We start from the raw sequence: 27,790 nt of genomic DNA, 5'->3' as shown, positions 1-27,790 counted from the left end.
TAATAAGAAATTTATTGCAAATATAGAAATTGATTTTCTCCATACAGGAATCTCCGAGTTGAGGAAAAATGATTTCGTGCCATTTGTTTTCAAAACAGGAAAATTTAAAAAAAGAAAAGAAAAAAAGAGAGAGAGAGAAAGAAGGAAAGAAAGGAAGAAAGAAAGAGAGAAAAGAGAGAAATCCAAAAATAAAGGAAAAACAGGGAAAAAAAAAAAGAAGAAGAAGAAGAAGAAGAAAAACCAAACAAACAAAAGGAAAGAAAGAACAGAAGAAAACAACATAACTCCAACTCAAATGTGTCCATACACAACCAGGGGGGTCACAGGGCTGTTGTGGAAAGAGGAACACCAAAGAGGACACAAGGAGCCAGTCCCATCAGCTGCCTCCGAGGCCCTTCTTTACATTCAAGGGGAAACCTCCCCAGCTCTTCTACTGGCAGTCATCCACCCCTTCCCATCCCCTCACCCCAAGTGCTGTGCTTGTGGATGGACCAGTGGTACCAGCCCTGGCGGACCTCGCCTGACCCAGCCAGCCCCTTCTCCCCAGGGATGGGGGACAACGGGTGGTGGGAGCGGGCCACCAAAGAGCAAGGCCTCACAGTGGCGGTGGTGGTAACGGAGAGGCAAAGGCCAAGCCAAACGCGTGGGGTTGGGGCGGACGGAGGGGATCCTGTGAGATGGGGAGAGAGGAGAACGGTTGAAGAGGGGTGTTTTGAGAGCTGCCTTCATGGGGAGAGGTATAGAGACAGCTCCCTGTGGCTCGAGGCAGGGGAAGAAAAGGGGAGGCAGACCAAGAGAGCCCCTCATAGTACAAGGCCAAAGCGGCTGGAGGGTCAGGGTACACATGTGTGTGTGTGGGGGGGGGGAGAGGAGGGGGTGGACAACAGACACCCCATCTGCCCCTTGGGGACACCCTGGCTTCAGGGGGCAGATGAAGTGGGACGGGCTCCTCTTGCCCTATGGGAGAGCCCCATGGCCCAGTGAAGGGTGACATTCAGTGTCCTTCCCACTCAAAGCCACCCTGAGGCTGTACAGGTGCTGGGATGTTCAGCAGGCTGGCTCCAGCGAGAGGATGTGGCTCCATGAGGCTCTTCTTGCATGCAACCGAAGGCGGCGGTGGCGGTGGAAGAGGACTTTTTTCCAGGTTCCCAGTGGCCGTGTGTGCTTCCAGATGCAGTCGAGCTTTCTGGTGATCAAGAAGCATGGCAAATGTGCTTTCAGGGCCCTGGCTCCAGCTCCTGCCCACGTGGCAGCTGTCCAGCCTATAATGCTGAGCTCTGCCCTACGGAGAGGGGCCACAGCTCATCATGAAGCCCATTCAGCTTTTCTCTTCAGGCACTGCTGACTATTCTCCACTTCTTCTCAGAGAGCCTCCACCTCTGCACTCAGCCTCTTTCACTCTCCATTCTTTCCTGTACAGCCATCTTTTCCCCTCTTCCTTCCAGCCTGTCCCTCTTCATCTCCCTCTACCTGTTTCCTACTTTCTCCCCACCCCATCCCTCCATCTCTCCAGTATAGATTGTCCTCATTCCTGCCCCTCCTCTCCCTTCCTCAGCTCCCTTTCCTGCTTCCCTCCTGCATATCTCCCCTTCCTTCCCCCAAGCCTGCCTGGCAGAACCTCCTCCAGGAAGGCAGGCTGATTAGCATTGCAAACACACAGAGGCCTCCTCAGCCTGACATAAATCTTCATTTGTCAGTCATGAATATTTCACACCTGCCTCTGGAGGGATTTATTCAGCATGGAAGAGTGGGGAGTGGGAATGTGGCACTGCAGCATGAGCTGGGGTCAGCAATCACCCACAGGTGTGGGGAAGGGCTCTGACCCACAGGAAAACCAACACCACACCTAGAGTCTTGCTTTCACTCTTCTGGATGCAGGAATCCAACCAAGCTCCCCGTAAGCCTATTATTGAGGAAGGGGCAGGTCAGAACTCCCTCTCATATTGGACTCTCCACCCTTTCCAATGAGGTGAACTAAAACTTCATTAATTCCTGTCAGTAGTCACCAACACAGAAATAATGTGTGAAGGGGGGTAGTCCTTGTTCTGCCCCATGGATCTACTTTGCCCTGGGAGAGGGCAAGGATGAGGAGTTGTCACCAAAACCAAGCCATAGAGGGCTTAGAAGTTTGGGGATTTCTCTTGGGGCCTTCTTCCACCATGAAGGTCTCACAGGTGTCCTTGTGTCCTGCTCTCCACTGGGGCCACTCACAGGAAAGGGGTAGGATAGACCTAATGCGAAGCCATCTGCAGTCAGTGAGAGGAAAGTGGTAGGAGGTCTTATAGTGATTGCAACCAGCTCCAAATCAAGTTCTTCCTGTATCAGATTTCCCTGCAGGTGAGGCATTCCTGGCTCTCCCAAGAATGGCCTTGCCTGTAGATCTGGGGAAGGTGAAACCAGGGCAGAGGAGAAGTAGTTACTATTTCTCTTATGAGATCTATCCTGATGGGTCTCTCTCCTATTTCTAAATAATCAGGAGAAATGATGAGCACTTGGAAGAGCAGGACTTTGGCATATAACACAGTTCCCTTCATACACACAACCCTGAAAAGCAGCTAAGAGACCACATTTGGGGCAAGGAGAGTGGACACTGGGAAGAGAAGTGGAAGATTTTTGTTGGGTTGATTAGGTTGGGCTCTCTTTGGGGCGCATTCCCTCTCAAACTTGTAGGAGTGTCATAAAATTATATCAGGGATGATGGAAAGGAGGAAAAACGGGGATGAGGATGGGAAAGATTTTGGGGAGGAGGTTAAATTCCAACAAACTGGCACATACACAACAGATGTTTCCTCAGAAAAATACAGTAAAATCATCATGCAAATAGAACGTTAAATCTGCCTTCCTCCAAAAGGGCTGGCATCACTTTGCAAGCCCCTCATCCCTGGGAAGGGAGCAGGACAAGGAAGAAGGGAGGAGGAAGGAAGGTGGGACACTTTGTTCCCCTTCCTTACCCTCTTCCTCCCTCAGAACAGTCCATCTTGTGCAAACTTCATCCACTGGCTTGGAGTGGGGCTACAGTGAGGAGAGAAATGCCTCCCCCCCCCCTCACCCCCACCCAGCCTTACCCCCACCACAGGCAAAAGAAGGGCCTGGTGACAGTTGTATTCCTGACCTTTCTTTTCTACCTTGCTGGGGTGATGTGGGGAAAGAGCAGAAACCATTGCAGTTTAAGGCTTCCCCCTAAAACTATAGACTGAGCAGAACTTATTACAAGACCATACAGGAGAGAAGCACAGGGAGGGAAGAGGTGGGGAGAGGAACAGGACTCTATCCCCCTGTGTCTGTCATCCTCCTTTTCCTGTCCAATTCTGTGTCCCAGTCATTAGCCTTTCCTGCTTGGATCATTGCCATGCTGGAAGACTGCTGGGCCTGCTCTGTGTGATATCTGGAGAGGTCACTGCTGTACCTGTGCACCTCTCACAGCATTGACCTGTTTTGGTTTGCTGCATTGTCCCAGCATGGAGGGATACTTGGCAGCAGAGATGTATTTCATCATTCTGAACACATACAAACACACATACCCCTTTCGGGTTTCTCTGGCTCTTACACAGTGGAGTCAACTCCATGAATACTTCTGGACTCAAGGCAAAATGATGCTCTGACTAAGAGGAGGTGTGGCTGACAGTGAAGGAGGCTGAGGCAACAGGATCCAGAGCTGTCTTAGAATTGTTGCTGGCAGCATCCCTACAAGGAAGGGACCCCAAGGATTTTCACAGGCTTAGACCTTGGAGATCTCCATTGATTTTTGCACACCAGTCTCTGTCTACTGCTGCTCCTCACTTTCAGAAGATGAAGCTATATCACCTGTAGCACTGAAATCAGCTGCTGCAGATGGCAGTGCAACTACCTGACAGATAATAGGCTGGTTGTCTGCAGGCAGCACATATGTACCTCCCAGAGAAGCTCCTAAAGCCTCCTCCTTCTCCCAGGGCTCCCAGACATATTGAGGGTTCTGAAGAGTGCCTCAGAAAGGAAATAGGCACTTGAGAAAGACCAACACAACATAGGCCCTCACTCTCATCCTGATAATAGCGAACAATTGTCAAGAGTAGTTGGGATGTACAGCTCACAGAGGGGAGGCCCAGTGTGCTGTATAAAGGTGCACTATGCAGGCATCTACCTCTGCCTGACAAGGAAAATGTAGAGGAAGGAGTGCCAAGACTGTGCTTTGTTGGGCTGCTCGTGAAAACGATGAAGTAGGCAGGGCAACAGGCTCATTCCTAACTCTGGCAGATCTTCTATCCAAGGGTCAGAGACTGGGGCCTAGTAAAAGAAACTCGGTTTTTTGCCAGGAAATTGAAGAATTTCTATGAGAAGTCTGTCACAGCTACCTGTGAGGAGGTGGAGGGCTTAGGAGGTGGTAAGTCGCTCTGACTCTCATGAGGGCCTCTAGATATTCAGAGGAACATTGCTATCCAGAGGCTGGTACCTTCCCTATCCCAGCACATGAGATGCACACAAATGGAGCTTCTTCTGAATCTATCCTTACTGGACTAGTCCCAGACCCATTCTCACATTTCTTCAGTGCTCCTTTCTGCACTCTAGGTTGTCTCCTATCCATGCTGTGACCATGGGATACTCAAGTGGAAGAAACATTGTGGCTTTTCTGTCAGCTCAGTGAGGGGTGTCCTTCTGAACATCAGAAATCCTGTTCTTCACATACACCTACTTTACCCCTCATGAATCAAGAAAGGAGAATGGCTGATGCTCTTCTACCCCACTCCCAACATGACGCAAGTCACTTGGGAAGAGCTGCAGAAGCTTTGTGAAGAAGCTGTTCTGCTTAGCTCCTCTCCAGGTCCCTTATTCATAGTAAGAAGGGCAGAAGAACGTACCAAACCTGCTGACCAGGTCATGGGGTTATGTGATGAGAAGGACCTCTGACCTGTGACACTCATGGGGAGATGAGAGCCCTTTACACCTCTGAAAGACTGGACCTTCTTACCTCCTTGTCCACCATTCCTCAAGGGACTGACTTGATGTGCGGAAGAACACAGCCATACTCCCTCAGTGGTAGGCGTATAACTGGCTCTGAGCAGGCCTCTCACTCCAGAATCACTGGTGTTCATCACCAACATGGTGGGAGAAGGAAAGCAGGGAGAGCTGCACGGGCACAGAGCCTGTTGTGTGTCAGGTCTTCCTCCTTTTGCCTTTCACACTCTCCTTCTTCCAAGGAGGATGGAAGTTCATGCAGTATTTATTTAAAAAGTGCAGAGGACCCCTAACAGAGACGGATAGGGAAGAGGAAAAGGAAAAGGAGAGAGATTCTTCCAACAAATCCTACCTGTCTTGGAAGGTGAGGGGTGAGAGAGAAACACTTCCACTGCCAAAGGAAGTGGGGGAAAACTAGTGTGATGAAAGATTTGGAAAAGTGGGTGTATCAAGTGGGCAGAGAAGCTTTCTAAACCAAAGTCCTCCCCCCTCCCACTGAAAAGAAAAATCAGCTTTCAATCAGCAAGAGAAACAGAAAGAGAAGTAATTCATAGCTCAGTTCCATTCCCAGTGAGTGTCCGTCCCCGCCACCACCTCCTCCCAGGCCAGTGCCACCCGCACACACTCCAGTGTTGTTACCACAATGTCAGAGCAGGACTCTCCTCCCAACCATCTGCAGGCAGAACAATGGTCCCCATAACACAGTAGAGACAATTCGGCTTGTGTGTGTGTGTGTGTCTGTGTGTGTCTGTGTGTCTGTGTGTGTAAGAGAGTTTTCTGTTGTTGTTGTAAACTTTAAGAAACGATTCTGTCAGTTTTGTGTTTGTCGGAGTATTTTGTTGTTGGTTTATTTTTCACAGTCAAGTGGCATTTTTGTTTTGTTTTCTTTCTGGTTGTTGGGGAAGGGGGGGGGGTCTTGTTTTGTATTGTTTTCTTGGAAAGAGTAGGGAAGAGTCACAGCTTCTGCTGAGCAGAGACTCCTTTCCAGTAATCCAGGATGTCATGCAGATCCTCATCCTTGGCAAACTGAACTTTCTTCCGCAGGGCATGTCCAGCCGCCATGTAAACCTCCTCCCTATGGTGCTTCTTGTAAGGCCGGAATCGCTCCCAAATCTTGTGGGTGCTCTCTGATGAGTACTCAGGGCTGGAGGAGTAACCCGAGAAGTAGTGTCTGGGGGAGAGCTGGGAGTATGTGGAGTCTCGCTTCGAGCGGGAGAGAGGCTTGAGGAATGACACCCTCTGGCTCAAGGTGTCTGCACTTTCCTCATAGTACAGGGCCGGGAAGGAGTGTCGGTGCTCACTGCAGTGGTAGGAGGGCTTGACCTCCAAGTGGTGGATGGCGCCCGGGGACACCAAGGGAAGACGATCCAAAGGGCTGTTGAGTGGGCTGCCCTTCTCAATGTATTTGGAGTCAGATTTGCTCAGCGGTGGGTGGTCAGGCACGTCCAAGCTGAAAACCTTGGCGCTCTTGATGGAGCCACTAGAGGAAACGCTGCAGGTCTTTCTGGCCACAGCAGCATCAGCACTGAGCTGACGCTGCAAAGGGTGGTGGGAGCTTTCCTTGTAGGGTGGGGACAGAAAACTGGGCCGCTCCAGCCCACCCGAGGAACTGGCAGGTATGGACTGGCACTCAAAGGCCATGTCTGAGTCAACGCCAGTCCCGCCACCCAGGAAAGAGGCTGTGTCCAGCTTGAGGGCATCAATGCAGTTGTTGATGATCTGGTTGACTTTGTCTACCTCCTTGGCAATAGTAGAGATCTCAGCAGCCGAGCCTTGCCCATTGTCAAGCTCCCTCAGGTCCTCATCCCGTGGGGTCCGTTCCAGCCCATCCCCACCACCAGTCCGCACCTCAATGTAATTGCCTTTTGTGGTCACTTTGGGGGTCTCCATCCCAGTCTCCATTGACTTTGGTGGGGGCAACTTCTCCCCAATCATGGAAGGGATAGAGGACATGCGTGAGACAGGGATGACTGGTGGCTCACCCAGTTTCTGGGAAGGATGGACCATGGTACTAGTATCAATGTCTGATCCGTAACGCATTTCTAGGATTGTCTTTTTTACGTTGAGGGACTTCTGCTTCTCCTCCTGCATCCTTCGCTTTCGCAGGCAGTAGTATACCACCCCCAGGACAATGACCATCCCAAAGAGACAACCCAGGGTGGTCATGATGTAGTGTGTGGTGGTGGAAGTACTGGAAATAGGGTCCTCCCTGCCTTTGCTTCTGGTTGCAAAGGTCAAGCAAGTGTGGTTATAGCGCCTGTTGTTGCGGATGGAGGCCACACAGAAAGTGTAATCAGTGTGGGCCTTCAATTTATTGACAGTGACGTATTCCTTCTTGCTCTTCAGTGTTGCAATGTCAGAAACATAGCTGTTGTTGTACTGAACCAGCACATACATCTTGCTGTAGGGCATGGGGATGGTTACCATCAGGATGGCTGAAGTGATGGTGACATCATGGAGCTTGATGCTGGGACTAAAGGAGGAGTCAGTGGTGGAAGAAGCTGGAGGCTTGACAGAGAGAAAGTCTCCAGGACTGATGGCCGAGCCCTCATCCAGGTCTCGCTGGGAGTCAGGGGTGTAAGGGGTGGGATTGACCCTGGAGAGAGAAGGAATGGTGCCTCCTCTGCACATAGACTGGAAGATGGTGATGGCATTGCGGTTGTGGTGAGGCCGAGGTACCAGGAGCGGGTACCCAGCAAACTCTCGTGGAGTTTCACACTGGAGCCGGTCATAGTTCTTGGTTACATTGTTGAAGAGCGCCAACCAGTTGAGAAAGCTGTAGAGGCTACAGTCACAGTTGAAGGGGTTACCTGCCAGCTCACAAACCATAAGATTGCTCAAGCTGGTGAAAGTGTTCCCTTCCAGACGGCTGAGACGGTTTGAGGACAGGTCAATACTGATCAGGCTGGGACACTCAGAGAAGGCAGTAGGGGTGACCAGCTCAATCAGGTTGTGCTGCACAAATAGAAACTGGAGCCGGGCCATGCCCCTCAACATGCCCTCTGTCAGGTTCGTAAGTTTGTTGTAGCCCAGCTGTAAGACCTGGAGGTTCGTCTGGCCCATGAAAGCCCCATCCTCAATATAAGAGATCTCGTTCTTGGTCAGGTTCAGATCAGTCAAGTTGCCGAAGCGGTTGAGGGAGGAGTACAGCACCACTTTGAGCTTATTCTCGTTCAAACGCAAGTCATGCACCGTGCTGTTGATGTGCTGGGGGATGGTTTCATATGGGGGCTGGTTCTGGCTGCAGATGGCCAGCCACACATAGCCTTTGTCCCCCTCAATCAGCCAGCAGTCACCTCGCACGGTGCCAGGGGAAAACAAGCAGAGCAGGGCAGCTGCCCAAAACCCCAGGCACGTCATGGTCTTCAGTGGTGCCTTCATCAGATCAAAAAAGGTAAAAAGTTTAAAAAAAGAAAAAAGAAAAAGAACAGAAAAAAGTAGGAGGAAAAAAAAAAATTCAAATTCCAGGACCACAGCAAAAGGAAAGTAAGAGGCACAGGAAAGTGAAAGGGGCAATAACTAGGGGCTTAGTTATGGGAGTGCATGAGCACCCCAGTCCTATTGGGTGCCATCACCATCATTTCTTCTTGCCCTCTGGGTCAAGCCAGGAGCATGGAGCAGGGAGAATGCATGCAGTTTGCTTCCAGCACACCCAACAACTGTGACCAAGGATGAATGGTATGGGAGAGAACTACCTTGTGCTTCTTTTCTAAACAAAAGTTCAGGCGGAGGAAAACAAATCTTCTTTGATGTTCATGAGCAACTTTCTCACCTTTTCCAATGTCTTCCCACCCACCTGCCCCCCACACTGAACCCACCCCAAAATAAACCCAAACCCTCCCCCCTCGGGTCTTCCCCCACCCCTCCACGGTGTGATTTGGAAGAATAAGGCAAGGCTGCCTCCTCTGTCGCTCACGCTCCCTTCAGTTCCTCCTCCTTTTCTCCCAGGTTCCTTCTGAGAAGCTTCAGAGCTTCAGATCAAACATGTTGAAAACAAAAATACAGAGAGGGAAAGAGCAAGTGCACATGAGAGAGATCCATCTGTCACTGGAATCTGGAAAAGAAAGCACACGGGAGACAAGAAGAGGCATCAGTTGCGAGGGGGTAGGGGAGGTGCTTGCAATAAGAACGTAGACGATGTGGTTTCATGAGAAGAGGGAGATGGGGAAAAGATAGGATTGTAGGGGGTGCTCACAAGGGGGAAATGGGACCTCCTGCCACACTAATAAACCTTTGAGAAGGGAACCCTCACAGCATATAGTCTTATATCAGGGGTATGCTGAAGGGTACCCAGGCTCTGTTATGCAATGTAATCACAGCCAGGGAGGTTGGGGAAGGCAGCTGAGTGTAGGCAGAAGGGGAAGGAGAGGGAGGCTGGGAAACATGCAGCTGCTATTGCGATTGGCTTAGAACTCCTAGTATAAACAAAGGCAAGCCCCAAGCACAGCTAAAGCCAACGATTTTCAGCTGCCTGGAAATCGTGTACACAGAATGCATGAAGCAATGAAAATGGATACAAGCCCCATAACAAAATTAAAGGAAAAAAACAAAAACAAAAAAACAAAACAAACAAACAAACAAAAAAAAAGCAACACCTTTTTTATTTGTTTCCTCCCTTCCTTACTGCAAGAGGGATAAATAATTCAAGCCACGTGTAACCACTTGCGCTCTAAAATTTTTTCCTGCCTCTTGATGCAGGGACAAGGCTGTTGAGGTGAACCAGCCTGGCCTGAGCATGCAGAGGGGTTGGATGTAGGCAGCATGTCAAGTACCAGCCTCCAGCCTCCCACCAACGATACCAGCAGTACTGAGTTAAACTACATCATTCATCCACCCCACCCACCAAGGAAGGGTATACAGCCCCCACCCTCCTGCTGAGCCCACTCTGTCTGGGGGCTATGAATGCTGTTCCTCTGTGGGAACAGACACCTTCCAGGAATCAGGGGCAAAGTGATATTTGCCCTAATGTGTCTGTGGGATCTGGGCAAGATCCTCATCCTGACTAGGAAGGGCAGCCTAGAATCATAGAATCATTTGAGTTGGAAGGGACACTTAAAGGCCATCTGGTTCAATACCCCTGCAATGTACAGGCACACCTACAGATCAGGATGCTCAGAGCCCTTCCAGTCTGACCTTAGGTGTTTCTGGGGACTGGGGATCTACCACCTCTCTGAGTAAAACCTTCCCTCCAGCCGTGGTTTCAGCCCTTCTCCCACTGTGCTGAAAAAGAAGCCTGGAAGGAGTGCCCTCAGGCAGTGCAGAGGAAATGATTTCATACAGCAGAGAAAATGTGAGCACTGGGCTTTAGTTTTAATTGCGGGGGGAGTGGAGAACAGGGATAAAGCAATAAAGGAAAAAAAAAAAAAAAAGATTCTTAGTGAAAATAAAGATTCCCTCTCGACCCTTTTATTTTGGGGGAAGGTTGCTCACTTAGTGTAGGTTTTGCTGCAAAAGCTGAACCAGTTTCTAGCACATAACCACGAAGGGCAGCAGTAAAATGAAGGAAGATAAATAGAGAGAAGGAGTGAACCCTTAAGGAACAAGGCTTATGTCTGTGGAGAAATCTGAGCTGATTTGGGTCTGTAGAATTACCAGGCCAGCTGGATTAAGGGATCAGAGATAGTGTCACAGAGAAACACTTAAATATTCAATAATCCGAAAAGGAAAGCCAAGATGGAGAAGGGGAGGGGGAAGAAGAACTAGACCAAAAGAAAAGATAAAATCTTTGTACCCCACAGTTGAGACCACCAGACTCGTGTCATTTGTGGTTGTCTCATGATGGCCTCCAGCTGCTGCCTCACATCCAGCTTTGCATCAGCTGGGACTGATGCAGAAGGAGGGGGTTTTTGCAGTCTGTTGCTTTGTTTCTCAGCCTTATAATCCAATCATTTCCTGATACCGCTGCCCCAAATGCATCAGAGAGGAGGCACATCTGGCTCTACATAGGTTGGTGCCCACAAACCTCTGATATTCCACAGCTCCAGACTCCTGTCTTGTTCCCTCAGCCCCTTTGCTTTGTTCCCTTCTGAAACAGCACAGCCTGTTCCAAATGCTGTGCTGAAGTTGTCGTTGCCTGCTGTGGCTTGTCCATGGTGCACAGATAGCAACACTGGGACCATGAATGAATTCCCCTGCAGCAGCCCCAGCAATTGCTGAGACCCATCCTCATTCCACTCAGGCAACACAAAAAGTGCTTTGGAGGGGAAGATGTTCTAGCAGCCTGGAAAGGGAAGAGGTGGATGAGTTAGGTAGTGGAAGGAAATAAAGATGATATTTATCCCTGGTATGTGCCAAAAACACAGGGGCCATGCAGAGAAGACCTAATTCCCATCTACCTCAAAACTCTGCAACCTTGCCTCAGCTACAGGCCAAAGAAGGGCCCAAATCATTCCTTAAGCCAAATTTATTGGTTTCCTTGGGTCCCCACTATGGCTGTAATACAAGAAGTATGCAAACCTCTTCCACTCTTCCCCAACAACTCCTTTATCCCCACTGTCTCACTGTCTCACTATCCCTCCTTGCTTGGAGGGAGGCTGTGTACACAGGATCTGTTTTATAAGGCAGATGCAAGAATACTACTACTATCTATTGGGTTCACCTGGCTGTCAAGTTCCAGAGCTTTTCATTGTAACACTAGATAGCTCCTACAGCTTACCTTAGCTCCTAGCAATCCTCACATATGTGAGAACATCAAGGAACAGAGGTGGCATTGTGCCCATGAATAGCTATACCCTCCCTTGGCTGGCACAAAGTCAACCCATCAGTTCCAGACTCCCAGTGATTCATCTCTGATTTATGCTCTGTCAATGGATGCCTCAATGTTATTGGTGTTCCAGTGCTCTGGAGTGTTTGGGGAACAGCTGAAGGCCACAAGAATGTTTCACCTGTTCAGGAGAGAAGGGAACATGAGGTTTAGGGAAAGATGGAGTAGGGGAAGCCCTGAATTTGAATCAGGAGGTAGGTATCCTGATAGCCATGAAAAAGCCCTTCAATTCAGAGAACAAAGTGGCACAGCAGATCATGCAAGAGTCATTAGTGAGATAGGCAGGTATGAGGATGGATTCAAATACAAATACTGAAATTATGGACAGGAATGATGCAGACCTGGCCTTGAATGCCTCCAGGAATGGGGCACTCACAGCTTCTCTTGGCAAGCTGATTCAGTGCCTCACCACCCTGGCACAGGCTGCCTAGAGAAGCTGTGGGTGCCCCAAGGCCAGGTTGGATGGAGCCCTAGGCAGCCTGAGCTGCTAGTTGGCAGCCCTGCCCACAGCAGGGAGTTGGGGCTCAGTGATCTTTAAGTTTCCCTCCAACCTAAGCCATTATATAATTATATAATTCTGTGTGGGGAGTGAAGGCCACTTGAGTGCTTGGGAGGTAGATGGACCATGGCTGAGGGAGGATACAAGGTCTTGGGGGCATGGCATGAAAACACAACCAGAAAAGCCACATACAGCAGCAGTTTGGGCCTACAATCTTGACCTTGTCAGCTTTGTCCTCCTGGGGCCCAATGCACTGAAAAAGCCAGCACTTAGTTCTACCATTCCTTAAACGGTGCTAAGAGCCTTACATTAGAAATGCATGCATTAAAAACCCGCCAAACACTCTTGGCTCCTCTGGGGACACCCCGAAACCAGGCCAAGGCTCCTGCTGCTTTCTTCTACTTTGTGCTGAGGCTGGGAATCAGCACTCCTCCCAGCTCAGCATGCTGCCAGGAGGCCTCAGGGTGCAAATGCCACCTTTAAAATGCTCTGCCATTTTGGCTTCAAAGTCCTTCTAAGATTTCTATAGCAGCTTTCCAGAAAAAGGGGAGCCGCATTTCCCATTGGGGCTTGGAACAGGGAGTTGGTACTATCCATGCCTGCTTGATAATTTCTATGATACACAATGCTCTGTTGGCATCTCCGGCTGCTTCAGATGTCTGTGCTTCCATCTTTCCACCAGGATGGCCAGAGATGGTCCTGGCTTTTGCCCTTGGCTCCGGTGAAAGCACAGTGCCATGAAAGAAACAAGCAGTGTGGGTGTGCCACTACCCAACAGCAGCCCCTTCCCTCTCACCCCACTGCCTCTGGGGATGCTCCCATTTAACATCATGTTAACATCGTGTTGTACAGTACAGAAGCTGTGACTGTGTACCCAGTGGCATCTGAGAAACCCCAAGATGACTGAGAAAGAGAAGTGATAATGGGAAACCTGGTGACCTGAGGATTTGTGACGTAGAAGCACTTGCATAAGAGAGAGAGGGAGAGAAAACATGTTCTCCACTCTTGCTTTTCTGATGGTTTTCTAAGGGTTGAGCTCATGCAGAACTCTTTTTTAAATGGGGCTCTTTGAAGGTTTCTTTATTACTTTATACAATCATAGGATGGTATGGCTCGGAGGTCTCCATAAAGATCATCCAGTCCCAGCCCCCTGCTGTGGACAGGAACACCTTCCACTAGACCAGGTTGCCCAAAGCCCAATCTGACATGACCTATGAAGAGATAAGAAGAAAATCTTTCTCTCTTATCTATTTTATCCCACTATTTCCACAAAGCAATAAAAAATAAAAATGCATAAAAACAAAGACTTCTCAGCGTCTCTGAGATCATCATCACATTTGTTTGAAATTTGCCCTCTAGGCTCAAAAAGTCTAGAGGACAGACAAGCCGGTTTAGGCAAAAGAATAAGAAGAAAACAAACAAACAAACAAACAAACAAAAAACAATCTACAGAACCACCATGGAAACTTATATAGTAAAAGCTGTTTACATGTCACTGAGCAGTCAAAGCCTTCATCCTTTACACAGTCTGGATTGCTATCAATGGGTCCTGCTGAATGTTGGCTGCCCAGTGCCAGAGGCTCTGTGAGTTTTGGCAGAGCTCTGCTGCAATAGAAATCCTGTGGTTCAGCTCTGGGCTGGTTCATTCCACTATACAGATCCACAGCTCCTGCTGCTCTGAAAGCCGTGTAGGCTCTGCCATGAGCAGAGAGGAAGCTCCCAGACTCCAGCTGTCCTCATGATGTGAGGAAGCCCAAAGCTCTGGCACACCAGAAGGACGCTGTGGTGAGGGAGCCCATGAAACCTGCACACCATCTCAGCTGCTTCTCACAGAGAAATGCTGCAAGGGAGATCACAGAGCTCAAACTCCAGCTGGGGCCAACAGCACCTTGCTTGAGGGATCATAGATTTGAGTTGGAAATCTAGTCCAACCCCCTTGCAATAAACAGGAACATCAGGATGCTCAAATCCTCTCTAGCCTGATGCTCAAATCCTCTCTAGCCTGACCTTGGATGTCAACAGGGATGCGTCAGAAACCACCTTTCTGGGTAGCCTGTGCCAGTGCCTCACCACTGTAAAAGTCTTTTTCTTATATTCAATCAAAATCTCCCGTTCTAGTTTGAAACTGTTTCTGCTAGTCCTACCACAAAACATGGGCACAGGACTGCCCAGGCTGTGCTGCTCATCCCTGCTGATCCTTGGCCAGTCTGGGACATGGGAATGGTTCAGTTGACCTAAAGCTACATTCATCATACACATGCACCCAAACTCAAGCAAATCCACAGATACTGAATCCAAGTCTTTGCAAGGCTGAACAGCTCAAAGTCTAACCAGGAACAAAACAGCACAGTGCTGTAGATACCCTTCCAACCACCCCCCCCCCACCCCCCGCCCTCCCATCGTGCCTCCCCAACTGCGATTAGATGCCTAATTTGTTAGGCAGCAAGAAAGAGAGAATGGGAAAGCTCAGGGGAGGAAAATGAAGCAGCTCGAAAGCATGAAAGAAAAGAGAGAGCTTTAGAAGCGTAAATCATTTTAAAGCGATAAACACTGGCAGAAAGGTCTTTCATAAGCCATTGCTTCCCTGGCAGGCCAGAGAGCCACTTTTGTTTTTCCAAAGTGAGATAGTTACCTTTTATATTAATATGATTATTGAAGATTAAGGGGTATTTGCATCGAGCCAGCACCACCCAGACAGCCAACAGAAGCAACTTACGGGAGTGTGTGTAGGGGGGTTAGGCTTGGGGAACAGCATTCTCCAAGAAAAGGGTGTCAGGAGATTACAGGACCCATAAAAAATATTAGCAATGATAAAGCCGCCTTCATCACTCTCACCTCAGGGGAAAGAGGGGCCTGGGAAACATCACTCTCCTTGTTGTCACCCAATGAGTTCAGACATTGGCAATGGAAGGGCGGAGGAATAATTCCTTCTGGCTATAAGGAGGAAGCGTGGGCTTCACTGTCTGTCCATGGAGGCCCACCATGGGGAGGGCAGTGGCAAGGTGGGCTCTGCGTGTGCATCTGCATGTTCATCCATGTGTGTGTGCATGAGTCACTGCATAGGATGGGGTAGCGGTGTTGGCTCTGAGCTGCAAGTGGAGGTGGGCTGGATGTGGAAGAGTTGCTGTAGGTGCTCAGGTGGGTGTGCAAGCCAGGAGAGAGGAGGGAGGGGCAGTCACACTATGAAGCAGAGTGAACGTTGACTTCTGGAGGGAGGAATTGCTATAGGGAACTGGGGAAAGCGCTGCTCAGGAGTGCCTTTGCATGTGTTTGCATGAATCAAAAAATGGGGTGGGAGTGCTGGCTGCATTTGAAACACTGCAGGGAGTGGGGCAAGAGTGTGGGATGTCTGTGGGTGTGTGTGGATAACAGGAGATGGCCATGGTTGTCAGTGTGCATGGATGCAAGAAGAACTGTAGGAAATGAGGGAAGCACAGATCTCGCATTTGTGTCCTGATGTGCATTCCTGCAGGGAGCAGGGTGCTGTGCCTGTGTACATGAGAGGCTGTCTGCTGTAGGGAGCAGGCTATGAGCATTGGCATGTACCAGGCATGGCTGCGGGGGAGGACAGCATGTCCTGCATGAAGCCAGGAGAAATTCACAGCTTCATGTCATGTCCTTGTGAAGACCTCTCACCCCCTCAGGGTTCCCATGGCTCTTCTGCTGTCCTGTACTGACTTTTCTGCCCTGTATCACACAACAGTAGCTCTTGGTTTTCACTGAGCTGGCTGCGAATGGTTTGCCCACAAGTAGTTTGAGAAATGCTCTCACTCAAGTCAAACAGCCCTCTGGTATTTCTGGATACTAAATATGTCCTCAGCAAACCTGGAAGTTAGGAAGGGACTCGGAACCTAAGGAATCACAAAGGTCCTGGGCTGGCTGAGGACTGAAATCACGTCACAGGTTGCACAAGCAACCAGTCATCCAGTGGAGAATACCTCCACACCAGCAGATTCTTGCTGGTCATTGGTATTCCAGCATTCTTCAGCATGCTTTCAGCATCCAACCACTCTTCCCCTGAACAAGGGTCTGAGAGAGGTTCCCTCACCAGCAGTGACACCTCTTTCTTCTGACATAAGGCAGGAGCAGAGGAAAAGGAGTGGGAGGACATGGAGAATCTCTTCCTGATAACCCAAGAGTGATAAGCCATGGCAGCACATGCTAATGGACTCCATAGGACCTCTGAGCTCTTCCTCTGGTCAGTGCATACTAGTAGCACCACACTAGATAGGATGTTGCATTTCCACATGTCTGCTTCCATCTCCTCTCCATCCTCAGCCCCACTGAGACAGACCCTCTTCCTGGCCAGCTCACCCACCTATATTTCAAGCTAACATCTGACACGCATTTTGACACAGCCACGCCTCCCCTCTCTATTCTCCACTACCTTGCCTTGTTTAGAACAGTTTTTTTTTCTTCCATTGCCAAAACACAATGACTGTTATAATTAACAGATTATCTCAGTGCGACAGCTGCAGTCCTTTGAAAATTAGGTTGAATAACAGGATCCTGCCGTATGGTAATTTCTTTTCATCTCTCAAATATTTTCTCTCTCTCACTCTCGTTTCTACCTCATTTCTTTTTCCTTTCTTTTCTCTCTCCCTCCTCCCACCTTTCACCAACTTCCTGCCTACACGAATGATTTCTTTGGGGTGAGGCAGGCTGAAGGGCTCCCTCTACCTCCATCAACTGTTTTTATTCTTCCCCTCTTACAATCACCCCTTGTTAAGAGCCATCATTGGCAAACAAATGCATCAGGAAAAAATGTTCTTTGCTTCATCCCACCAGAAACCATGGCAAGAAACTGTGGCCCTCTCCAAAGCCCCAGCCACTGGAATTTCACAGGCAGGAGACAAATAGAGATGTGGGAGCACCTTTCCCATGGGGAGCTGAATGCAGCAGCATGGCCGAGTGGTGTGTGCCGAGACGGTCAGGGTACTCTAGCCACCCACCCAGCCCGCCACCTTCTTGCTGAGTCAGTATCTGCCCCTGACTCACCACTTGCTCACTGAATGGGAACTGGCAGTACTTACATGGCATCTTTCCCTCTCGCTAAGGCAGTAGCTATGCCACTCACCACCCCCTCTCCCCATTATCCACCTACATCTGTCTCTCTGCAGACTCCATCAACCCAATCCAGCCAGAAAAGCAGCTCACTGGAAATTTGGGGTTTCACAACCAATAACGCAATTGGTTCTGCTCCCAGCTGGACTCAAACCTCTCAAGACCTCCTCCTCCAGGACCGCCATTCTCTTTGCCTCTGCTGTAAGCCACATAGATCGATCCAACAAAATGGCTACACTTCTCGGGCTCTGCTTGGGTGAACATGCTAGCAGGCAGGATCTATCTATCAGTAATCTATATAACACTGGCTGTAACAATTAAACACTCTTGAAAAGATGTGTGCTTGGGGTGGTATTCCTCCACACCATTCATCACTCCCAGCTTTCTGACCTCACCCACCTATGCAGGGGCCAGCTCCTGCTGACTCCTGGGCCTCCTCCTGCCTCCTCAGCACATCCACTTCCTCTCCCCTCATCAAGTTCCACCTCATTTATTTCCTTAATCCCCGACTCAGTAGAACAGAAACATTTTGTCACCATTATTCTGCCAAAAGCCCAGTTGAGTCTTTAACAAACACTCATCTGTTCCATTGTACTTCAGCAGTCTTATAACACTCCTCCTTGCCTACCATGATAGCTCTCTTTTCATCCTTCACCACTCTCACCCTGTATTCTCCCTTTGCTTTCACTCTAGGCCCTGTGTTGGCTCCTGTTGCATCTCCTCATTCATTCACTGTCACTTATCTAAATGCTACCTATACTTATTAATTCTCCTTTTTTTTCTAGTAGCATCTCTCCTCTTAGTGCTCTGTACAGTCCTACTTACGTATCCAATAATAGTATTTTCCCAATGAGTGAGTCATATACCCCCTTTCTGACATTTAGAATTCTCCTTGTTCTTTGAAACACGTTTATTCAACCCCCCTCTCTACAATTATATATGCCAGCTCGTGGTGTTGCATTTCCTATGGCAGCCATGCAACAAACGGATGATCCATGCAAATAACCCAAAAAATACCTGTCTCTGCTGGCACCTTGTCATTCTCCATTTTAGTTATGTAGGCCAAAGCTAAAACAAGGTATGAAGCAATCAAAAATAGGGGACATCTTGATTTTTAAAACATCCCACCCTTTCCTTTGTTCTTCCTGAGTCCAGATTTCAATCTTTTTTCACCTCATTCACTGCTCTGCCTCTTTCAGTGCTGTTCAGTAGCAGGGTGTATGGAGTCTGCAATTGGTACTGGGCATCTGGTTTGCTAGGTGCCATCAATGTGCTCAATGAGAAACAAACTTTGCTCCAAACTGTATCCAAGCTGGAAGGGCAGAATACATAAATAAATAAATAAATAGATAGATAGATAGATAGATAGATAGATAGATAGATAGATAGATAGATAGATAGATAGATAGATAAATAAAGCACTATCACTCAATTACCATGGACATGGGAATGTCTTGTCTTTTATTCCAGTTAATGCATGCTCTGTGACCAAGGCATCAAGCCATATCCCCCCTAAATGTCTCTCAAGGAGATTCATCAGACTGCCCTAGTAAGCAATTCATCCGGAGCCCATCCTCACCATTCACCATAGCCCTTTTTCCTTCCCCCACGCTGTTCTTTGCTTCTCTTCCAGCCCTTAGTCACCCTTGAGTATGCCATGTTTTATTTATTCCTTACTACGACTCTTAATCTGCATAGGCCAAACGCTAAGATCTGAAGTTACCCTGACTCATTTCCTACCCAGGAAAAGCAGTGATTTCATTCAGTGGAAAAGCCTGTGATGTCAGTCTGGACAGAAACTGATACTTCCTGGGGATCCCGCATGGATATCTCTCTCTCCCACATCCATATTTCCATCTAGTGATGTCCTTAAGCATGTACCCAGTGGTGAACCTATGCAAGTCCCATTCAGCTTCTCAATCGCTTTCTTCTGCAACATCTGTGTTGATGATTCCAACATCTTCCAAACATAACAGATCCTCCTTCTGTTCTTCCTCTCCCTCACCTCTTTGTTACCCACCCACCAACATCCTTCCTCTCACTTCGAGAAACTGAGATTTTTTTCCTTTTTTTTTTCTTTTCTTTTTTTTCTTTCCTTGCTTGTTTGGATTTTCTCGCTTTCACTGCTGCCCAGAGACTCCAGCTTGTAATTTCATCTCCCTTTTCCCAAGACTGCTGAATAAAAGGCTGACATCCTCATCTCCTCTCCTGTATTCCAAAATGCCGAATGGGCCATTGAGGAGAACAGCGATTGGCCAGGGCTGCTGTCTGTGGTACTGACATAGAGCCGGCAGCAGCGTTCACAGGCTACTTTGAAAGCTCTAGGGATGGCTTGTGGCCAAAAGTGATGATATCCACCCCCCTCTTTTTCTTTTTTTTTTCCTTTTTTTATTTTTTGTAATGATGTGTTCCTATGACTCAGTCTGGACCATAAGTCAAAACGAGATATTTTTTTTTTCTAACCAGCAAATAAAAAAGAACCTCCCTTCAAGCAAAGAAAACAAAGAGCCTGAGAACAGAGTGGTGTAGCATCGTAGACAGGACAAGTTACGTCACGGATCATGCATCTTGGGGTGTCCTTGGTGGTTTTAAAAGATGCAGAACAAAAGGCACACGTCCTCTTTCCAGAGAAACGGGTTTAGGCAAAGCTAAACAGGCAGTGGCCCAGGTTTCTGAAACTTGGTTTTATCTGTAAGCAAAGTGGGACGCAGAGACACCGTGACCTCGGGGGCTCGTGACTTCCTGGGCTCAGCAAGGAGCAGCCATGTCCTTTGTTATCCACAAAGGGGACGGTGCAGGGGGAACAGTGACAGCTGTTTCAAAGAGGGACCGCGGCGTTCTGACACAGCCTGCCCACGCACCCTCACCTATGTCGATAGCTCCCCAGCCTGCAGCAGCAAGCAGCCATTCGGGTGGCTGATAAACGAGCAGTTCAACCGGAGACCGCTTAATTTGCTCCTTGCCTGCTTTTGTCTGCCAGAGGCAGGGAACAATGGATGTTTGGAAATTGGTGGTGCTGCATGTAGCGTTACCGGGCTGGAGTTATACTGACTGATACAGGAAATAGAAATACAAATAGGAGAAAAGGGGAGAAGGCTGTGAGCAGGGGAGAAGGAGGGGGGTGTGAGACAGGAAAGAAAAAAGGAAGAGAAATGAGAGGGTATTGTATCCAAGGCTAGATACTATGATGATGGGGACATTAAGAATATGATAGATAGGCAGGAAAGGAAGGCAAACAGACGGAGGCAGACACTGAGAGAGAGACAGAGATGAAGGAGGGAGGGAGGGAGAAGGAAGAGAGAGAGCCAGAATTAATTTAGGAGGAATATACTGAAAACATAATCTTCTCAACGGGGGAAAAAAAAGAGAGAGAGAGAGAGAGAGAGAGAATTAAACAAACAGCGACAGGAAACTGGGAAAGAATAACTTTTTTTTTTTTTTTTTTATGAGCTTGTTAACATTTGTGAAGTTAAGTAACCTTAAATTTATGCCATTAATTTGCATGTATTACATTTTTTTTTCTCCGCTGCCAGTTTATAGTCTCTGTGAAACCTTTAAAAAGTGGCTTTTTTTCCTCCTTTTCCCTTTGCTTGTGTTAATTAAAGCTTGTGATATATGTATATTTTTACACTGCTGTTGTGCTCCAGCATTTAATCATCAAATGGCCCTTTTTGCCTACTCCAGGGCCACTCTTCTCCCCTCCGCAGAAAAAAGGAGGGGATCTCTGATTCCATGCATTCACTCAGGGCTGTAAGCTCCCACCAGCCGCCTCCTTGTGCAAGACAGTGGTTATCACAACAGAGAGAGGTGGGGAGGCCCTTTAGATGCTGAAGAGTTAACAGCTCCAATCCACTCGGGCAATCACATCGCCATGCTGAAGCACACTGTATTTACACATTAGCAATCACTGGGGAGCCTTAAAATCGGATTCTCAGGGGGAATCCAGCCAAAGAACACACTGAGATTCCTAATGAAGCTGCTGGCGGCCAGAGCTGGGGGAGGCAGAAGTGATGGATCCAGCATAATCGCCTGCTGGCAGAAAAGGGGATGCAGGTCATCCTCCAGAGCTGTAATAGCATCCAGATCTAGGCTGTCCGTAAGCAATGCTTCTGCAGTAAATGCAAGTCTGGCTTCTCCCTGCTTCCAGGAGGCTGCCCCACACCCATCCCAGGGGCAGCAGAGCTTCCTCGCTTCCCAAAGACTCTTCTTTCCAGGCAGACAGATCTCTCTCCTAAGCACATCACTAACTTTGGAATTGCCCAAGGCCAACACAAAGCATAGCTGGTGGAACCCTTTTGGCACTTATCCCAGGGAGCATATTTCTGAGCTCAGCTGGACAGGAGTCCTGGTCCTAAATGTGCTTTGATTGCCTTGCTCCTCTCTAAAGGATCTGTCTCTCCCAGCTGTAAGCAGAGTTTGCTGAAGCAAGAAGGTTGCTAAGTCCAGTTTGGATGCTGTTCTGTCTCTGGTGGAGCCGAGGGGACTCATTTTGTTAAAAGCCATATGAGCTGAGACCAAAAACACTGATCAGACCTAAACAACCCCTATGAGAGACACCACAGCCAGAGCAGGGAATAAGGGTAAATACTGGTCACAGGAGAGGTGGTGTTAACTCATTCCCTATAGAGGAGGCTTATCATCTCCTTGAGGCTCTGCAATGGGTCTCTGGAGGGCCTTGGCTGTACTGAGGTTGGGGAGAAGAGGCAAGGGAAACAGAACAGGCCTTCCGCACTATTATTTTGCCATCTGGGGGTGTTGAGCACCAAAGAGGATATTTTGATTTACTCCTTGGCTTACCGTTGCTGTGGCAACAGGAGAAATACAGGCCAAACTAGGCTGCATCTGCAATGTGGTGGTAATAGGGAGTTTGGGTTCCCATGTGTTTATTTGTTTGTTCGGCTGCTTGCAGGAGCCACATGGCAAAAAAGCACCATCAAATTGGAAAGGGAATTGGGCCCGAATTGTACTCCCCTTGTGTAGCACCAAAACAGTCATGCATGCACTCATACCCATGGCACACAGCCCAAGGTATGTGAGCACATACCCATGTGCTCTCCTTCCCCCACACATACATGGGGGTCTTCTGGATGCTCTCCTGAGAAGTCAGATTTCTTCTTTTGTAGTTACAAAGCCCCCATGTGTCACACACTTTCTAGTAGGGCTCCGAAGCACAACTAATAGGCCTATCAACTTGCGCCAATAAGAGGCTTTCCTCTGCTTTTTGATCACCTCAGTTACCTGTGATGTTAAGGGGTCACAAGTAGCATTAGCTGCTGAGCAAGTATTCCTCACTGCGAAAGGAAAGTCAACCTTGTCTCATCAGTGATGTCTCTAGCTAGGAGAGACAAACTCCACTCCTTGCATCGGAGCAAGGCTTTGGGTCACATACATGGGCCTACTGCAGGTAGCACCAACCAGATGTGATGACACCATCTTGTGAGCAAGACAGCACATTTACCACCCCAGAAAGCTGTGGAGCAGTATTAAGTATTGCTTCCTTCCTTATCTTCCCTCCAGCCTGCTGGAACCTGAGTGTTCCTAACCTAAACCCATGACCTCTGGAGAAAGGCTCAGTACAGCATCCAAAACACTGGCCCTAGAGATCTTCTCTCACCACCTCTGAGCTGGTCAGTGGAGAGTTGGAAGCACAGAAGAGCTTTATATGAGATCCTCTGAGTTAGAATGCCTCACTGAAGTAAATAAATAAATAAATGATAATAAATGGAAATAAAAAATCCAGAAAGAAACAAAGGAGTTGTGGGTGAGCTTGGAGAGCAAGGAGGATCTCCTCAGTCCAAAAGAGGATTGGACAGCTACAGGGCATGTGTAATGTTGGTATATGTGCTGCAGGAGGACTGTGAGCTTGCAGAACAACTGGGTACCCAAAGCCCTTGTGTGGAGGGGTGAGGTGGGCATCAGCTGCCCTCCACTGACTCCTGGCTGCCTTTTTCCCCATCATTCCTGAGGCTCCATCTGGTTCTATTATTTTTTTGCATGCATACACCAAAAACAAACAAACAACAAGAAAAAACGGGAGCGAGGGGGGAGAGAGAGAGAGAGAGAATAAGCACTTAATTTCTAACCTAATCAGCCCTTCTCTCACTAATTAGCACCCTTGGAGCACATCCACAGGCTGTGAGAGATACTCTGGGGCTGATAATGACCCCCAACCTGCAGTTGCATATGCTAGAGGGTCAGGAGAGCCAAGAGCAAGCCAAGAAGAGGCAGGGGAGTGGTGACCTTTTCCATTTGTTTTTGTTCTTTTTCCCCACAAATCTGGGATGCTGGAAAGGGAGGTTGTCTCTTTCTGGCATCTTTGGCATGTATATGTGCTTTTTTTTTTCTGTGAGAGTGTGTGTATGTGCGTGTGTGTGTGTCGAAGAGGGGGGGAGCTGGAGGGGTTTTGAGGGAGGGGAGTGGAACAAAATACTGGCGCTGAGCCCAAACCTGAAACACATGCCAATTTATGCCTCGTGCTAGTGGTAATGAAGGGCTCCGTTCAGGACACGCGGGACACTAATTAAGGGGCTTCAAAGGCAGCTTTCTGCAGAGCGCTCTCTGAAGGGGGGCTGGGGGAGGAAGGAACACAAGAAGGGGGTGTTCTCCACTCAATGGAAGGCTTCTAGCTGGGGAAGGCACTTTTCTTTTTTCACTGTCTCCCATGGCAACTTCTGCCCAGGAGAGCTGAGGAGGTGCAAGCATCTGGCACCTCCAGGCCAGCCCTCCACAGCCAGCAAGCAAGGCAGTCCCTGGTGTTGTGTTCCCAGAGGGAATGGGACACAGCATGATGGAAAAAAAAATGAAACACAAAGAAAGACGTAGATGGAACAACAAAAGGAGATAAAAAGGAGCTGGAAGGGAATAGATTTGGTGTCACTGGTTGGCAGTGGTAGCATCCATAGGAACAAGAGTTGTCTTTATTCTCCAGGGATGCTCAGGGACCTGGATCACCACAGGACACACCAAGGCTGAGTCATGTCAGCCATTTTCCCTGGGGTTACTTCTCATCGCAAGCAGGATAGTGCAAAATTTTTAAATAGGACAATGGGAAGGGCAGAAAATGGCCCTTCAGTGTGTCAGTCTGGGCACAGGTCTCTGGGCTTAGTTGGGCACCAAAGACAAACCAGCTTTATACCCAAAGAGCTCTAGCTCACTTTCAGAAGCTTCATGGACCTCTGTCCTACAACCTCTAGGTTCTGTAGACCCACTTATAGCTTCTATGTTGCTCTGCTGAAAAGAGGGAGACAAACCAGGGACTAAGCAACGTGACTCAGCCATGCCCACCACCAAGAAGTCTTAGCCTACCTCTCCACTCCCTACCTGGAACCTTAACCACAAGCCTGCCCACCCTCCCTCCATGAGAGTAAGGATGAAACAGCAACTCTGGTGGAAAACAGGCCTGTGCTAAGATTGATTAAACGGGGACAGAGTGTGGGAGGAAAGAGAAGAATAAATTGGCAGAGAGAGCAACAGAGAGCTGGTGAGAGACGGCAAGAAAGAATGAGTGAGAAGGAGAAAAGAGAATGGAGGGTTATGTACGGATTATATTCACTGAGCTGTGTATCAAGCACGGAATGTGAGGGAAAGAAAAGAGAGGTGATATGAGCACATGAGAAAGAGTAAGAACTGAGAAGAGACACACAGAGAACAGCAGAAGAACTCAGCTTGAGAGATGAACAGCATTTCGTTGGTCTTGCACAGCACCATGCTTTGATCATCACTCATCCCCTTAGGGAGTAGCACACGTACTGCCTTGACCTGCAGCTCCACTGGGTGCTGCCTCCTCCATGCTGAGCTGTCTCAGCACAAAAGGGCTCACCTGGACACAGCTGTTTGGGACTCAGGACCAGTCTTGCCCCAGTGAGCCATGGGTATATGATATTTAGTTGAGATGTAGCAGAAGGCTGGTCCTTCAGTACTCCTCCACAATTGTCCAGACCTGTAGTTTATCTGACCTTCCTGTCTTCTCCTGTTCACTATCCTCCCATGCACCAACCAACACTTAAGTGCTTATTCCAAATGACCTGCTCCATGTCTACAGTGTTCAGTGTCACCCAGCCAAAAGCACAGCTGCCAGCAGCCCGGAGCAGAAGAGCAGAGCTGTGCCAACCCCTGCAGACAAGAAGTGAGGAGGCTCCAGAGAAGCACCTGTGTTGTGGCTGGCAGAGATGTGACTCTGGCCAGTGAATGCCCATGGCAAAAGCAGCAGTGTGGAATGGATCTGAATATCAGTTCTTTGACAGAAGAGCTCACATGAATATCCAGCAATTCCCTCTACTTGCCTCATGTGGCCCAGCTATGAGTCTTACTGCCCTACCCAAAAGACTTCTGAGACTCTCAGATTCTAAGCATACAAAGTCATAAGTGTTTGGATGCAGAAAAAGATGTGGTGGTGGAACTGGACCAAGAACAGGTCTTTGCAGCTGCCTAAGTTGGAGAATATCCTTGGGCCTGCTGAGATATGCTAAGGGATCAGCCTTCTGGAGGTGCAGACATAGTCTCAGGTGAAATTGACAGATACAGCTTTAGAGGGGCTTAGCCCTATCACTGCCTTGTCTTGTGTGAATGCAACAGTCATGGCATAGCTGCTCAGAAAGGTCCTGGGAACTCATGTGCCTGGCCTCCTTCCATCCCGCAGACCACCAAACGCTTTCTATCAGGTACCAACAGCTGCTGAACCTTTAGTAAAAAAGCCACGAAAAGACTAAATCAAACAGGGGGACGGGGCTGATCACCAGCCTCTTCTGACCATGGGTTGAAATAACAGCAAGAATTTTCAGGTTCACAGGAAGACAGCAGCCTTAGTTTCCATGGAGAGCGGAAACAAGGACACCCTCCAGGCTCCCCTTTCCTCTCCCATTTCTTCCTTCTCCCCAGCCCTTCCTCCCCTGTACATTCCAAATTGGATGCCACACCGAGGAAAGATAAACACGCAACTAGTGAATCACTCTTATTAAGTTTGAACTTATTACTATTAGAAAAAGGGAGAGAGAGAGAGAGAGAGAGAGAGAAAACGAAAAGGAGGGAGAGAAAATCAAAGCTGGGATTACAGGCTTAGCAAGCATGAGTGCATATTCAGCCTACACTGTTCTCTTTGTGGCTCTGTCACACCGGTAGACTGCTAAGAGAGTTATACCATTACTAACATGACAGCATTGTCCTACCCAGCCTGGATTAGAAATCCCAGTGGCTGCATGGAGGGAAAAAGTCCCTTGGCAGTAGCAGGCACTTGGCCTCACAGTGCCTTCCACTCACAGCACGCTGGCCAGGCAGGAGAGATATTCAATTATCAGCCATGCTCTACCTTTTCCTAGGCCAGCTTTCTCCTTTTGTCTGATGGCTTTCTCCCTGGCCAGTGATGCTTGATAAGTCTGTCACGCAAGAGGAACTCAAGATGGTCCAGGCAATTCCTGAATCAAGCAGGCTTCTCATGGCTGCCCCCCTCCTCCTTCTCCTCGGCAGTACACGATCTTCTCCAAGTGCCGACAGGATGCTCAGTCAGCAGGCGGTGAATATCTCCTGCATGAACACAGGATCTCTAACAACTGCCTGGAAAACAGGATATCCTCCTTCCCTGCTGGGCTGGGAGCATTGGCCACTTGTGATTCTTTCATGCTTCTCTGGTCTAAAATCATCCTGCAGCCACATAGAATCATAGAATCATTAAAGTTGGAAAAGACCACCAAGATCATCCAGTCCAACCATCCACCTACCACCAATGCTGCCCAATAACCAAGGCCTTCAGTGCCACATCTATGCAGTTCTGGAACAACTCCAAGGGCAGTGTCTCCACCACCTCCCTGTGCCAGTGCCTCATGATCAAGACTGATTGCTTTCACTTCTTAATCAGGACTTCACCAGTTTTTAAACACATTTAAGGTGTGTGTTACCCTAATGCAGTTCCCAAACGTCTCCTCTGCTTCAGTTAGCCCTGCTATAAGCACCACCCAAACCATCAGGTCACCAGCCACACTCTCATCCACTGATCATACTCCACAAGATGCCTCTGTGACCCATCACTGGGACAGTGTCATTACGGTGTGTCTCTGAGCTGGCCCAGGCTGACAACAAAAGGCAGGTCACAGCAATAAAGAATGCAGAAAGAGGAAAGTTGACTGGGGAACATGTTTTCTCATGGCCCTGACAGTATCTTTGCTGATGTGGCCACTGAGCACTTGGGAGACCAGCTTGGTAGCACAGAGAAAAAATGAAATGGACGCTGTGCAAATTGGCTGTGTCAGCCCCTGGATCTCCAGAGAGGGAGGGAGGAGCAGGACTTGGAGCTGGAAAAGCAGTGAGCTGAGAGGAGGAGAGAATTGGGTATGCAGTGCCTGGAGGGTGAGGGTCAGGACCAAGAGTAGCAGAAGGAGCTGCCTAGGACAGCTGCTCTCCCAGATGGTTTCCAGTCTGCAGCCTTCAGATCTTGCCTCAGCTCCAGCCCTGTGGCTGGTGCTCATGGTCTCATCTCCCCACAACCCTGTTCTGAAGCCAGTAAAGGCACTGGTGGGGCTGGCTCAGTACCATTGTGTTCA

The 27,790-nt window shown here is 48.7% G+C and overlaps 1 protein-coding gene across 3 annotated transcripts in view; it reads right to left on the bottom strand.

The window, feature by feature from the left end:
* Positions 1–5,846: 5,846 nt before the first annotated feature.
* Positions 5,847–27,790, bottom strand: part of ELFN2 (extracellular leucine rich repeat and fibronectin type III domain containing 2) — a 47,364-nt gene continuing 25,420 nt past the window's right edge. For all 3 annotated transcript variants that reach the window (XM_072336653.1, XM_072336664.1, XM_072336675.1), the window contains exon 3: positions 5,847–8,986. In XM_072336653.1, coding sequence (XP_072192754.1) covers positions 5,887–8,313 — 2,427 coding nt within the window. In that variant the 5' untranslated portion in view covers positions 8,314–8,986 and the 3' untranslated portion in view covers positions 5,847–5,886. The remainder of the gene's footprint in view (positions 8,987–27,790) is intronic.

This window comes from Excalfactoria chinensis, chromosome 1 (genome assembly GCF_039878825.1).
Source record: "Excalfactoria chinensis isolate bCotChi1 chromosome 1, bCotChi1.hap2, whole genome shotgun sequence".
Taxonomy (NCBI): Eukaryota; Metazoa; Chordata; class Aves; order Galliformes; family Phasianidae; genus Excalfactoria; species Excalfactoria chinensis.
Note: the sequence above shows the minus strand (reverse complement) of the source record. Positions and strands in the feature narration are given on the sequence as shown.